Below are 15077 nucleotides of genomic sequence, written 5' to 3' on the forward strand. Positions count from 1 at the left end.
GTGGCAAAAGGAAAACTCTTTGCACTGTGGTGAGAATGCAGACTGGCAGAGCCACTGTGGAAAACAGTATAGAGGTTCCTCAAAAACTTAAAAATGGAACTACTCTATGTTCTAGTAATCACACTACCCAGTGTTTATCAAAAAAATATGAAAACATTAATTCAGAGGCATAGTGCACCCCTATATTTCTTGCAGCATTATTTACAATAGCCAAACTATGGAAGTAGCTCAAGTGTCTGTTGCTAGATGAATGGATAAAGAAGATGTGGGATACACACACACAGACACACACATACACACTGGAATATTACTCAACCATTAAAAGAATGAAATCTTAACCATTTGCAATAACCTGGATGGAGCTAGAGAGTATTATGATAAGCAAAGTAAGTCAGAGAAAGACAAATACCATATGATCTCACACATATGTGGAATTTAAGAAGCAAAACAAATGAGCAAAGGAAAAAAACAGACCCATCTAGAAACAGATTCTTAACTAGAGAACATACTGATGGTCACCAGAGGGGAGGTGGGTTAGAGATGGGTGAGATAGGTGATGGGGATGAATGAAGGCAGTTGTGGTGAGCACTGGGTGTTGTATATAGTAAATTGTACACCTGAAAATAATATTATACTGTATGTTAATTGGAATTAAAATAAAATTTTAAAAAATATGACAAAAGCATAAAACGTGGAAGGGAGTAAGTTGAATTATGCTCCTATACGTTCTTACATTGTGTTTAAGTGACAAAATGTCACTTGAATAGTAGACCATGATGAGTTAGAGATGCATGTTGTGATCTTGACAGCATCTACTGAACACAACACAAGGATGTGTAGCTAAATAATCAGTAGAGGAGATAAATGAGATCCAAAACACAGAAGAGAGAATAAAAGAAAAAGCAACTATCCTCTAGTGTCATAAAGGGGCAATAGGCAAACAGAGATTACATGCAAAGATGACAGATTTAATCTATCCATATTTGTAATTATGGTAAATGTAGTTAAGTGAAATAAAAATTCCAACTGAAAGGCAGATATTGTCAGACTCAGACTGGGAAAGAGGCAAGACCCCCTAACTGCTGGTTATAAGGAATACCCTTTATTTTTTTTAATAATAAATTTATTTTTTATTGGTGTTCAATTTGCCAACATACAGAATAACACCCAGTGCTCATCTCGTCAAGTGCCACCCCCAGCACCCGCCACCCACTCTCCCCCACCCCCCACCCTCCTCCCCTTCCACCACTCCTAGTTCGTTTCCAGAGTTAGGAGTCTTTATGTTCTGTCTCCCTTTCTGATATTTCCTACCCATTTCTTCTCCCTTCCCTTCTATTCCCTTAGACATGCAAAAGGTGAAAGGAAAAGAACAAGATATTCCAGTACATATGAGGAAGTTTGGTGGTGATCTTACTGTCAGGTGAGGCAGACCTCCAACCATGAGAGTCACCAGACACGCATGGGGACAGACAGGGTGATAAAAGGCTCCATGTGTCAACAGGTCATAACAGAACTTTCAAGTACATTAAGCCAAACAAATGACACTAAATGGAGATTTTCAGCTCTTCTGTCAGCAATTGATAAACCAATTAGTAAAAAATTTCACTAAGGATACGAAAGATCTGAACAACACCTGACCTATTTGACGTTTACGGAACATTACATCCAACAAATGCAGAATACACATCCTTTCCAAGTGCACACAAAATGCTGTTCAAGGTGAACAATATGCTGTAGGTCATTTAAAATAAAGTTTTAAAATTTCAAGAAGCAGGAGTATAGTAATTTTTTTTCTAGCCACAGCATTATCATCAGAATACCAACAACTAACTAGGAACTCCTAAAATACTTGGAAATTCAGTAACACATTCCTGAAGAACCTGGAACTAAACAGTAATGAAAACACAACAAGTAGAAATGTTTACACGCAGCTGAAGCAATCCTTAATGTAGAATACAGTTTAAAGTGATACATAGCTTTGGGGAGGAAAGTCTAGCGTTAATTATCTAAATTTCCACCTTAAGTTAGGAAAAGAAGAACTAATTAAATCCAGTTTTACTGAAACCTAAATGGATTAGTTATGCGTGCAGAAATAAAAGAGGGCAGCTTCCTCTGTGAAAAGAAACTTGAATGCTCAACAGAGACTCACTAATGTCACTTATGAAAAAGTGCTGTCCTGTTAGATATGAACAAGACAAATGATAGACTGGGATAGTTGAGGGAAAATCCACAAGAATCCTACATGCATATTCTTTCCCTCCTGTCTTGATGTTCTTGCTCCCCTGCAGAGGTGCTGGGAGACACAGCGGCATGGCTGTGGCCAACCCAGGGGAGAAAGGAGAGAGCCCCTGGGTCAACGAAGATGTACCCATCTGAGCCCTGTGAAGACACCAACACACACACACCTAATCAGGAAGCTGAGTGTCAAGAACTATCCTCTAGTGTCATAAAGGGGCAACAAGGCAGAGCAGCAGGAGGAGCAGACCTCCAAGGGGTCCCTTCCCCACCAAGGTACTAGCACAGAAATGTACATTTTTGTATTTAAAGCAAAGATAAAGTGGTTTGGGTGTGTATGGTCATTCTTTGATAGTGATGACCTGCTTTAACACCCAGAGCTGGAGGGACCTTAGAACGGTGCAGTCAGCACGGGAAATCGCAGGGAGAGGGGGTGGGTCTCAGAAATGTGGAGAGCAGCCACCCGGCATTCTTCAGCCACTCAGAGAAACGTTTATGAGTTAGGGTTGAACACAGAGTGGAGGGGACCAACTTCTCAGACTTGAGCAGAGAAAGCCGTCACAAGAAGCAAATCGAAAGACCGATGGCAGAAACATCTAGAAAATCTGTGCTTCAGAAGCATCAGAAGCAGAATTAAAAGCCAAACAAAAGCTGTTTTTTAGATCATGTTTGCAGAGAACTCACAGACATAAGTAAAACACTAAGTCCAATATAAACATTGGCACAGCCTTGAAGAGAAAATGTACAGAAGAGGCACCAGTATCCCTAGAAGACTGGGAAAGGCTGGGCTTTTGGTGGTCAGAGAGGCGCAAAGTAAGTGACAAGACCCAAGCTTTTGTTCATTAACGAACAGGAAAGTGTAAAGATTAATACCCAGAGCAGGGAGATAATGAGGCTGACACGCCTCTTATTTGTGGAAATTGGGATGACCTCTTGGGAAAGCAGTGGTTTACTATGAATGGAGACTCTTTATAGTGTCATGCAGTTTTAATCAGAAATCTTAACCCACAGCATATGACCTAAAATACAGGACCAGAGATGCCTGGCTGGCTCAGTCAATAGAGCATGGGGCTCCTGATCTCAGGTCGTGAGTTCAAACCCCCATCTTGGTTGGGTGTGGAGTCTACTTATAAATAAATAAATAAATAACATGATTAATTAATTAAAGTAAAATACAGAGCTATAATTATTCCTAAGAGTATGTATTGCAATAATATGTATAACAGTAAAAAATGGAAATAAATATTAGGGCAATGGTTAAATTAGTAATGTATAAATATGATAGATTATTATATGCAGGTTAAAATTGTTTTAAGAGGGGGATCCCTGAGTGGCTCAGCGGTTTAGGACTTGCCTTCGGCCCAGGGCATGATCCTGGAGTCCCGGGATCTAGTCCTGCATCAGGCTCCTGCATGGAGCCTGCTTCTCTCTCCTCCTGTGTCTCTGCCTCTCTCTCTCTCTCTCTCTGTCTATCATGAATAAATAAATAAATCTTTAAAAAAATTGTTTTAAGAGAAGTATTTTAAAAATACCTGAGGAAATTATTATGAGATAATATTAGGCCAAAAAGTGGTATAAGTTTGTCTCATACCAGTTGCTTGACAGGCACTTTTTAAACCATACAGTGATGTTAGTGTGCTTGTGCTATGGTAGGCCTGGGAGTATGGAAAAGGAGTGACTCTGCTTTTCCTACATTAACTCTAAAAATATCCCCTACTTACTAAAATCAGAAATGAAACCTTAAAAACTGAGAGGGAAAAGAAAATGGATGGTCCAGTCTCTGGCGGCTTTCACAGTGCTAGAGTTCCTGAGGTTCAATGCCTAACCTCAGCTGAAATGAATATTAACAATATTAACATGTGCGGGGGTGCACATGGCAGCCAAACTGCATACAGAACTGGGGCTGAGGGTACCCTGAAGACCATCAAGTGGCCTGACCACTGCACATTCACCATTCAGGAAGCTGGTTGATCTGCAAATACGTTCAGCTGTCCCTGGTGCCTGGTGGTAGGTTGCTGGGTGGACACCCTGGGGTCAGCCCCAGGACCAGGGGTGCAGGACCTTGACAGTGAACAGTGAGGATGGGGTTCCATGGACACATGGTGGGGATGTGTATGGCAGCCGGCTGCAGGTTTTGTTGCCTAACAAGGATAGACAGGTATTTACATGGCCTTGTGCAGGGTGTCAGAGCCCAAAGACGGAGAGAAGGGCCCCCATGGTGACAGTGGTCTGGTGTGGGATGTTGGAGTCCAAGAAGAGCAGACACGGAAGCTTATCCCTCTGTGCCTCGTCAGGCCCAGGAAGGCTGTCTGTCCCCTTGCCCAAGACAAGTGGACAAGTTCTCCCTCTGACTTTTCCAAGGGACCGTAAAAGTTTTGTCTTGTTTTCAGTTTTCCAAGTAGGGGAGTGAAGCTGAGCTTTTCGGAGTATTACAGTACTGCTGTGATACATCTATTATGATTGAAAGCCTGCTGCTGATCTTGAGAAATTCAGGTTCCTGGACTGCTGTGTGGAAGCCCACGTAAGGAAGGGCACTGCACCTGTTTCTGGCAGCTCAGCTGCAGCCCCTAAACAGTGAAGCCCGCCAACCTCTTTTTGAATAAATAAAACTTTGGCTCTGTCACTTCTTCCTTGAAACACTATAAATGTCTTGAGCACACTATTTAGGGAAGATGTTGAAATGAGATAAAGAATTACTCCTTGCAGGGGCGACAAAGTGGCTCAGTCAGTTAAATGTGTGACATTTCAGCTCAGGTCATGATCTCAGGGTCATGAGATAGAGCTCCTGCATCAGCTCCACACTCAGCGTGGAATCTGCTGGAGATTCTCTCTCTCTCTCTCTCTCTCTGTCTCCGCCCCCCGTCCCCGCTCATGCATGTACACTCTATAAATAAATAAATAAATAAATAAATAAATAAATAAATAAATATCTTTAAAAAAATATAGGGTACCTAGGTGGCTCGGTTGGTTAAGCTTTGGTTTCAGCTCAGGTTGTGATCTCAAGGTCAGACGGTCAGTCTGTGCTCAGCGCAGTCTGCTTGTCCTTGTACCTCCCTGTGTGTACTCACACTCTCATAAACAAAATCTTTTAAAAATTTCACAGTAGCTTCCAAAGGAATAAAATATCTAGGTATAAATTTAAACAAAGAAGTAAACGGCTTGCATACTGAAAACTACAAAACATTGCTGAAAGAAAGAAAAGAAGAGCTAAGACCTGGAAAGACACTTGTGTTCATGGACTGGAAGATGTAATACTGTTAAGAAGGCAGTACTATCTAAAGTGATCTGAAGATTCAATGCAATCTCTATCAAAATCACAGCAATGTTTTTTGCAGAAAGAAAAACCTATCCTAAAATTCCTATGGAATCTCAAGAGAGTCCAAGTAGCCAAAAGAATCTTGAAGAACAAAGTTGGAAGACTCACATTTCCTGATTTAAAAACTCATTACAAAGCTATAGTAATGAAAACATTGTGGCACTGCCATAGGATAAACATATAGGCCAATGAAATGGAATAGAGAGCCCAGAAATAAACCCTTACATATATGGCCAAATGATGTCTGACAGGAGTGCCAAGACCATTCAGTGGGTATGGATCATCATTTCAACAAATGGTGGTGGAAAACTCCACATGCAAAGGAATGAGGTTGGGTCTTACCTCACACCATACACAAAAATTAACTCAAAATGGATCAAAGACCTATGAGAAAGCACTAAAACTATAAAACTCTTAGAAGAAAACATAAGAAAAGCTTCATGACATTGGATTTGGCAGTGATTTCTTAGAAATGACTCAAAAGCACAGGCAGCAAAAATAATAAGAGTAAGTTGGATTTCATCAGAATTTAAAACTATGTTCTTAAAAGGCACCATCAACAGGTAAAAAGAACCCTCTGTCAATGGACAGAGATTCTGCTCAGACCTGGTCAGGGGTGGGATTGGGGGAGCTAGAGGTAAAAAGAACCCTCTGTCAATGGACAGAGATTCTGCTCAGACCTGGTCGGGGGCGGGATTGGGGGAACTAGAAGAGAGCTGTGGTCATAGGGCCTTTGAAAGAGAAATGGCACAAAGAGGGTGAGCCCCAGGATGAATGAAAGTAGACGATGGGACAGTGCATGCTGGGTGGATTAATCAAGGCTCTTTGGGCTGTAAGATGAATTTGCCTTGTGTCACTGAGAAGCCTAGAGGAGAAGAGCTTCAGACTCACCCCCAATAGGGGCTCAAACGTGTCCCTGGGGCTCTGTGTCTCCCCCTTGCTCTACTTGGCTCCACTGTGCAGACAGGCTGGGTGAAGGTGCAAATCCTCCCAATACATAAAGCCAGTGGAGAGAGGATTTCCTGTCTTCAACATCTTTATACAAGCCCAGGAAAGACCCTGATTGGGTGCCTCCATCCATTCAATTTGCTACAACAAAAACACCATACACTGGGTAGCTTATAAACATAGGAAGTTATTTCTCATTCTCCTGGAACCTGAGGAGTCCAGGGTCAAGGTGTCAGCAGGTTTTTTGTCTGGTCAGGGCCAGCGTCCTGGTTCAGAGATGACCAGCTGCTTTTGTTGTTATGAGGCAAATTCCACATAATAAGCATTTCCCTAATGATTGGTGAAGTTGAGCATCTTTTCATTTGCTTACTGGCCATTTGTGTATCTGTGAGGAAGGCCATGGAAAAGATACAATGACCCATTGACCTGTGAGCTGGATCCAGGCTCTTGGAAGCTCCTCACCCCTGTCCCCCATCCTTGGACATGGGTTCTGCTTGCGCTTCCCACTCCCAAGGACACAGCCTTAGGACACGGTATTTAAAACTGCTGAATGGTATATGTGACTGAGCCTAGTTAAGGCCTTCAGGTAAACTTTCACAATTTCCAACTCAGATGTATGAAAACATTAAGTATTTTCTAGACCTTAGCTCTGAAGGAAACTAACATAAAATCTATGTGAAAGGCAACCTTCAGTAAGACCTCAAACTCTTAAGTTTCAAGGCAAGAAAATATACCACAAAAAAGTCAAGAAATTCAATTTGTATAAAATTTAAGCTTCCATAGAAAGGAAAGGAACATAACTAAGCTATACAGCAAGGAAACGAGGTCACATCTAAGCAGCTGGTGGAAACAAAACACAGACAAACATTTGCTAATGGTGATCAAAAAAAAAAAAAAAAGATTGTCAAAGTTTTTAAAGACCTCACAGCCCTAAGAAGGCAGAAACAAGGCCACCATTCGTAAAAAGAATAAAAATAGAGAAATTGTACAGAAAAGAGACAAATGTCAAAAAGGGGGTTGGCTTGGCTATCACAGAAGCGTGACATAGAACAACACTCTTCCACAGTTGATGTGTTAGCTTAGAAAAACATTCCCCAGTGTAAAGCTCCTGGCCACTGAATCCTGGCCGAACTGTCACAGCGATGCATCGCTGCTGACATGCCCTCTGAGGCAGATCAGTCGTATTGCCAGGAATCAGGAAAAGACAGTCTATGACCTTTTATCCTTAACCCTAGTCCCTGAATGTTTCCTTAAACAATAATTTAAAGGAGAAATTTACTATGTGTGATAGAAACAGACAGAAGCACTATAGATTCTGACCACAGGGGACAGGCAGGTCGCCCCCGGACAGCAGCCAGGAGAGAGGAATAGGAAAGTGCCGACCCAACACCCAAGCTGTGTAGACATCGTTACTGCGGGTTCAAGAAGTTGCATCTTGCAGGGCTCAGGGGAGGAAAAGCCACCAATCTACAAATGTATCAGAAGGAGGTTCTTTCTTTTTTCATTTCCTCTGTCATTATAATAACATTTGTGCCATAAGTCATTGCTGGAGTGGGGAGAAGCAATGTGTGTGGTAACTGAAGCGCGACAGTAGGACGTGGTTCCATATGAGGTCCGGCAGCTGGGGCTTCGGAGGTGTCGGGGGCCGAGCACTTGTTCCCCAAACTGCTAGATACTCTGGAGCCTGTGGCCAACGCTGCCTGTGTGGTAGCTGTCCTGTGGTCTAATCCAGGTTCTTCTCAAAGATGCGGGGGCAGCTCACCCACATGATCACAGCCAAGTTACAAACTTCAAATAAGCAGAAGGACCCCATGACATTGGGTGGGAGCCTGCAGCCGGCATCGTGGGTGTGCTGGCGGGTCCCAGCGTCCCCTTGGGGGGCGGCCTGTGGGCACCTGGCGAAGCCGGAAGTGCCATGGAGCTTCGACTGAGGGCTGGCATGCAAGTGCAAGGTGGGACAGCCCCCAGGAGACGTGCCGCCCGAGCTGGGACTGTCTGGGCAGCCCCCGTGTGGCTTCCTCCGCCCTGTCCCGTCGCTAGCGCCCAGCACCCCGCACTTTCCCCAAGGAGCTGCCGCAGACGTCTAACCCTCTTCCCTCCCTCTCTCGTCCCAGGCCAGGTACACAGGCCTCATCTTCATGCACGAAGGCTGGCCGTTATGCGTCCACGAGAAGGTGGTGGTACAGCTGGCGTCCCTGCGCGGAGTCAGGCTCAGGCCTGGCGACTTCTACCTGCAGGTCACGTCGGTGGGGAAGCAGTCGGCCAGACTGGTTTTAAAATGTCTCTCCCAGCTTGGACGTGGCTCAGAAGAGGTCGCTGTCCCTGAGGCCATGTACAGCTGTGTCTTCACGGGGCAGTTCCTGGAATGGCTGAACGGGGAGCGGAACAGTGTCCCCTTGCAGAACTGCTTACTGACCTCAGGCTCTGCCGTCTTCCGCACCCCGTGGAGCAGTGTCACAGACCCCGTCTTTGTACCCACATTCACAACGGTCCTGCCCCACTGCCCCTATCCCAGGCCTGAGCAGTCATCCCTCAGAAGAGCCTCCAAAGCTCTGACTCCGGCAGCAGCTGTGGCCAACAACCGTCCCCGGGAGACTACCCCTCCCAGCCACACCCCGCCCCTGTCCCACTGCCACAGGCATCCGGGGGGTGGCCAGCCCAGTCACCAACCTGCCCCAGGCGGCACTGGCTGGGGAAGCCCTAGGAGCACGTTTAGGAGCTCTGACGGAGGCCATGTCGGGGTGGGGCCCTCAGAGCCGGTCCCATGGGAAGGACCAAGAGGGAGCCTGGACCCCACAAACGAAAGGGACGGCCCCCAGGCCCTCACTGTCTGTGAGGACACGGGCAGCCCACGCTCCAGAAGGCAGTTGCCCAGGGACCCGGCCAGCACGGAGGCCAGACGTGGGTTCAGGAAGTCCTACATGGAGGCCCTGCGGAACCCCATGCCCCTGGGCTCCAGTTCTGAAGAGTCCCTTGGGGATGAGGCCTGCAGCACCCAGACCACGGGGGCCAGGGTAGTGGCCAGCCCAGCCCAGAAGGCAACGCCCAGTCCCTGGGGAGACTCCGTGGAGCTCCCAAGTCAGGAAAGACGTTCAGGAACCACAAGAAGCACCCTGCCCAGGAGGTCTCGGTCCTGGGACAGGTCCGTCAGGAGCTCACGAGGTGCCGCTCGGCGGGCCTCCCGCCACTCAGTCAGCGCCAGGCTGGGAGGTCTCCTAGGAGGACGAGTTGAGGGCACCAGCAGTGCAGGCTCCAGCTGTCCGCCTTGCAGCACAGCCGAGAGTCCAGGTAACGCCCACCCCTGCCCCTTCCTGCCTCTTCCCCATCCTTCCCCTCAGTCTGTCTTCCTCGCTGCACTGTACCTTTCATCTGGTCGGTTGACCCAGGAGAAGCCTGTGTCCACATCCACATGGACAGGGCGGCCTGTCCCCTCCTGCTGACCATCCACAGCTGTGGAAATAATGTTCTCATGTGCTCTATTCTTGCGGCTGCCACAACCAAGTACTGCAGATGGGGTGGGTTAGGACATTTACCTGTTGGTTCTGGGCTGGAAGTATGATAGCAAGGCATTGGCAGGGCTGTGCTCCCTTCAGAGGCCCTAGGGGAGGGTCCTTCCAATTGCAGGGCTCTCCCCACGCCCATCCAAACATCTTCTCCCCATATCTCTCTGTACCTCAACCCTTCCCCTCCTTTCTCTTACAAGGACAGCAGTCTTTGGATTCAGGGCCCACCACACACAGTTCATCATTCACATCTGCAAAGGCCCTTCCGAGTAAGGCAATGCTCACAGGTTCTGGGAGGAGACACATCCTTTTGGGGTGAGCACTCACAGCCCATGTAGTAGTCATACTCCTTTCCTGTGCGTAAGTTAGATGCTATGTTCATGATCAATGACACTGGCTCCTGAGTCACACACCTCAAAGGCCTACAGAACGTGCTCAGCTGTCCCCGAACTATGAGATTCTTCCTATGTTGCTCTCAATGGACAACATGACTTGCAAGGAGAGTTTGCAGGGCATCAAGAATGAAAAGGAAGGAATGACAACCTACTCCTTACGTCCAATATTTTCCTTGTTTGAATAAAGAAATGTTCTGTGATGAAGAAAAGCATTGACTTTGGAGGAAGTAAAGAACAGGAGCCTTCGGAAGGAAGGGTTACCCCAGGCATCTGGTGCAGAGAACAAGCTGTGGCTTCTTTGCAGAGGCACACCTGGCCCACCCACCCGCCCACTGATGGACTCGCTCACACTCCTGGATGGGCCTGCTGCTTGCAAAATGAGGGTGTCTGCTCCTGTCTGAAATTCTAACGGGATTTATACAGCATGGTGCACATGTGGATAGTCCTGCGTAAAGTTTCCCGATAAAATTATTGGCTTAAGGTCAGCACTATGTTAAGAACACTGTACTGGCCCCTGTAATTCAGTTAAAATTAAAACAAAGCAATAACTCTCTGAACATTGTTTCCAGGACCTAAATTTTCCTGTTTGTATTGGGCAGAAAACACGGTCCCACGCACCCTGGATAATGCAGTGAGAACTCATGTCTGCAGCTCATCTTGGCGAGGAGATGGCCTGTGTCTTCCAGCAAAACTCACTCTGAAGTGTAACCAAGTCCATGTCTCTCCACAGAGAAATGCCAGCTGCACAGATGCCGTCTGTGCACACTCGGGTGGTGGCAGCACAGGACACAGTCGTTTGACCACAACCAGGACACCTGGAAGCAGTGGGTTTCGTTCATATAAACCAGATTTGGCAGCTCTGTGCATGTCGATTTCACCGTCAGAGACTCAGTGTTCTCCATTAGTCGTTCCATCGGGGCCCCGGTGGGCTTTGCTGCCTCAGCTCCAGAGACTATACATGAGTTAGCACTGCGGGCTGGTGCGGAGAGAAGTCTCGTCAACCCTCTCTGAAGTTGGGAGTTCCCTTCCTGAGAGTGCTCTTCCCTGAACCCTCCTGCTGACTGTCCAGAGCCGTGGAAGAAGGAGGATCCTGTGGAGAAGAGGGTCGTGCTTACACCCACAAGAAGCTGGATGCTGTGTAAGCAGACCCCAGAGGTCTGAGCAGAAGGGCCTCAATGACTGTTCACCCAGTGAGTGGCCAGTGGCTTGGTGATACTGGCATTCCCCTCTATCCTTGCTGCCTGGACACACACAGGCCCCTGGAGTGCAGTTTGTGCTGTGGCCCTGGGCCTCATGTCTTCATCAACACAGGAAAATGCCTCAGCTGGGATCCTGCTGAAACCTAAGTAGAAAAGTAACAATTAGTGTACTTGCTCTTCCACAGCACAGACATTGTTTCTCTGTTCCAGCTGCTGCTCCTCTGGTCCAGCTTCTCCTCATCTGTTCCAGCTATTCCTCCTGTTCCAGCTGCTGCTTCTGTTACATCTGGTTCTCTGTTCCAGCTACTCCTCGATATGCTTCTCTGTTCCAGCTTCTCTTCCTCTGTTTCAGCTACTCCTCTGTTCCATCTGCTGCTCCTCTGTTCTAGCTACTCTTCCTGTTCCAGCTGCTGCTCCTCTGTTCCAGCTGCTTCTTTTCTGTTCTGCCTTGTTTTCCTCTGTTCCCATTTGCTCCAGGTCCTGAGACTTTGCTTTGTCTCTTATTTAAATATAAAATCAACCTAATTTCAAAACACTAAATATAGCACTTCAGTTTATGTCAAGAATATCATATTCAGTCAACCAGTAGCAACAGACCAACTGTTTCTTGATTAGCTGCGTGAGTGTACTGCTTTTATTCCTGGCCACTTTAATACTGTAGCCCCCAGGACTTTGGGCCTCTCCTTTCATTGCTCCACAGTCTGCAAGCTGAATTTAGGAAAAGCTTACATGAATGACCTCAACTAGGAAGGCGTCTAATAAGAATAGTGCACGTGCACAGGTTATCTGCTCCCCCATCCATGTGAGAAAGCTTGGGGTCAGGGTAGAATTAACACATTAGAATATGTGGGAACCCAAAGATTTTACCAATGATGGTGATACATTCTAGAAAATATGGGAACATACATGAAAAATTCACTCTCAAGGATAGTGTACAGTTGTAACCAATCAGCTAGTGGTGGGACAGACAAAAGATGGTCCAGCACACAGTGGGATGAGACCCAGGGGAGGAAGGACTCTCTGACCCAGGGAACGTCAGGGATGAACCTCAAAACCAGTTGTGCTGTGTGAAAGTGGTCAGACACAGGAGACCCCATAATGACCCCATAATGTCTACTTGTATGAATGGTCCAGGACAGAAAGTACACGGGTGGTTGCCAGGGGTAGGAGTACGGATTCACAGTAAACGGGCATGATATATTTTTCTGGAAGGATGGAAATGTTCTAAAACTGACCTATGGTGGTGGTTGCAGCACTTGGTAAAGTTGCTAAAATCCTCTTAATTATACACTTAAAATGAGTTTTATTATGCATAAAATATACCTAATAAAGTTGGGTTTTTTAAATTATTTTTTAAAGTAGGCTTCCACAAAGTGGAGCCCAGCGTAGGGCTTAAACTCATGACCTTGAGATCAAGACCTGAGCTAAGATCAAGAGTCAGATGCTTAGCAGACTGAGCCAGCTGGGTGCCTCAAACTTTCATACAAATATATAAAGAGTGCTGTGGGCTTCTCCAGTCCAGCTAGAATGAGAAAGCTGTTAACAGAGTTATAAGACATTAGCCCTGAAAGAAGTTCGGGAAGAGGCCAAGGGACAGGAAACCTAAGCCCAGATTGGTTTAGGGTGCCCCTCAGGGTCTTAGGTTCCAACTAGCTCTGGCCAAGGTCATCCCTTCCCTCCCTGGGGTGACACAGGGGAGCATGGTCCCCCCTTCTGTGGGGTGACCCAGGAGAGCCCGGTCCCTCCTCCCTGGGGTGACGCAGGAAGGGGAGGCACCCCAGCTACGATGCCGCCTGCCGTCAGGGTGCTCCCACCCCTTGTGGAAATATTTTTGTGACACTCTTTGGGAAGTCTGTGTGAGAGAATAAATTAGGATAACTTACTCAGTATAAAAATCTCGTCCCCGAAGTGTGTTTAAGTAGTGAGCACTCTTGCTGCAACTGGAATGTTCCAATTTTATGTTTATTCATGCCCTACTGCTCAGGAACACGCCTGTCCTCTAAGGTGTGCCACACTGTTGTTCGCCACCAGAAATGAGACAAGTTCTCATGGGACCCCATATTTTGACACGATTTTCTGCTTGTGTTTCTGGCAAGCTGAGTAGCTGCCTTCAAACCAGAGAAACCCTTCATCTTTGACCAGGGGTCTTTCTGTCATCCAGCCGGGGTCGACACAGACAGCAGCACCTTCCTCAAGCGTGATCCCAGCCAGATTTCAGATGTGCTTGTGGATCCTGTGTGCCGCGAAGGAGGACAGCTGCCTAGTACAGGAGCCGTGCCCAGCCAGGTTCCCAGGCAGCTGCTGGAAGTCAGCCAGGAGCTCCTGCAGTCCGGGGTCATCACTCTCCCAGGTGAGCATGGCTGTGTTACTCAGCGCAGGTACAGCAAAACACCGGGCACTGGACACCTCCAGGGTGTCAGCAGACACGTATCTGGGCAGACATGTATCTGTGTTCTGGAAGCTGGTATCCCAGACCAAGGCACCTGCACAGTCGGGTTTCCTTGGGGGCCCCTTCTTCGTTCATAGTTGAAACATCTTTACTGTGTCCTCACATGGTGGAAGGAGCAAGGGAGCTCTCTGGGGTCTTTTTTGTAAGAGGCATGTGTCCCATCCGTGGGGCTCCACTCCTGTAACATAAGTGCCACCCAAAGGCCCACCTGCTAGTATCATCCCACTGGGACTTAAGCTTCAACATAAGGATTCAGGGGGAACATGACCCTTCAGCCCAGAGCAGTGCCCATCGCCCTTTTATGTGAGCATAGCTGTCACCTGCTTAGGTGAGTGGCAGGCCCTCCTCTCTTGGGAAATCTCACATCTCAGCCATTTGCAGACCTGAGCTCAGTGTCTCAAGCTTGAAGCCAGGTATGTCCTCACTAAGGCTGCCCTCTCACAATGCCCTCTTTCTTCAGGGACGCGAGATCACCAGGGGAGAGCAGTGGTGCAAGTCTGCACGAGGGGCCCGCTCTGGTCCAGCACACACCCCTCCAGCGTCGAGCTGACCCGCCTGTTGCAATACCTCCACGGCATCCCCAGGTGGGATGGAGCCAGGCCCCCACCTTTCAGAGCTTTGGGGGTAACCCTGCACAAGCTTGTGTCCTCATGCAAAGGTCTCTGTGGAGCCTTGGGAGCCCCCTGGGACAGGGGCACCAGGCTCCCACCTGCCCCTCAGGCTTCTGCTAGCTGGCCCCATGTCCCACCTCGCTACTCTTCTCCAGGTCCCCCACGAATTCCTCTCCTGTCACCCTGACCTCTCCCCTGAATCAGAGCTCTGACACACAGTCTAGCCTGAGTGTTGTGTTGCTCTGCATGGGTCAGTACTTGCTCCAAGCATTATGTGTGCACATGTCTTATACTCCATCTCTTTCTGGATAAAGACCTAGCAGATATAAACAGAAAATTTAGAATAAATGGGTCAAGAAATCTTACAAATGAGTATTATGGTACCCAGAAGCAGCAAAGACTGATTCATGCTAAGTGAGAG

General features: G+C 47.3%; 1 protein-coding gene across 3 annotated transcripts in view; it reads left to right on the top strand.

Moving 5' to 3' along the window:
- Nucleotides 1-15077, top strand: part of PLEKHG4B (pleckstrin homology and RhoGEF domain containing G4B) — a 79972-nt gene that overhangs the window by 28782 nt on the left and 36113 nt on the right. For all 3 annotated transcript variants that reach the window (XR_005984289.1, XM_041731988.1, XM_041731987.1), the window contains exons 3-5: nt 8614-9787; nt 13758-13946; nt 14506-14629. Coding sequence is in view for 2 of the 3 variants with exons in the window: in XM_041731988.1 (XP_041587922.1) it covers nt 8614-9787; nt 13758-13946; nt 14506-14629 (1487 nt within the window). In the remaining variant the exon portion in view is untranslated. The remainder of the gene's footprint in view (nt 1-8613; nt 9788-13757; nt 13947-14505; nt 14630-15077) is intronic.

This window comes from Vulpes lagopus, chromosome 17 (assembly GCF_018345385.1).
Source record: "Vulpes lagopus strain Blue_001 chromosome 17, ASM1834538v1, whole genome shotgun sequence".
NCBI classification, from domain to species: domain Eukaryota; kingdom Metazoa; phylum Chordata; class Mammalia; order Carnivora; family Canidae; genus Vulpes; species Vulpes lagopus.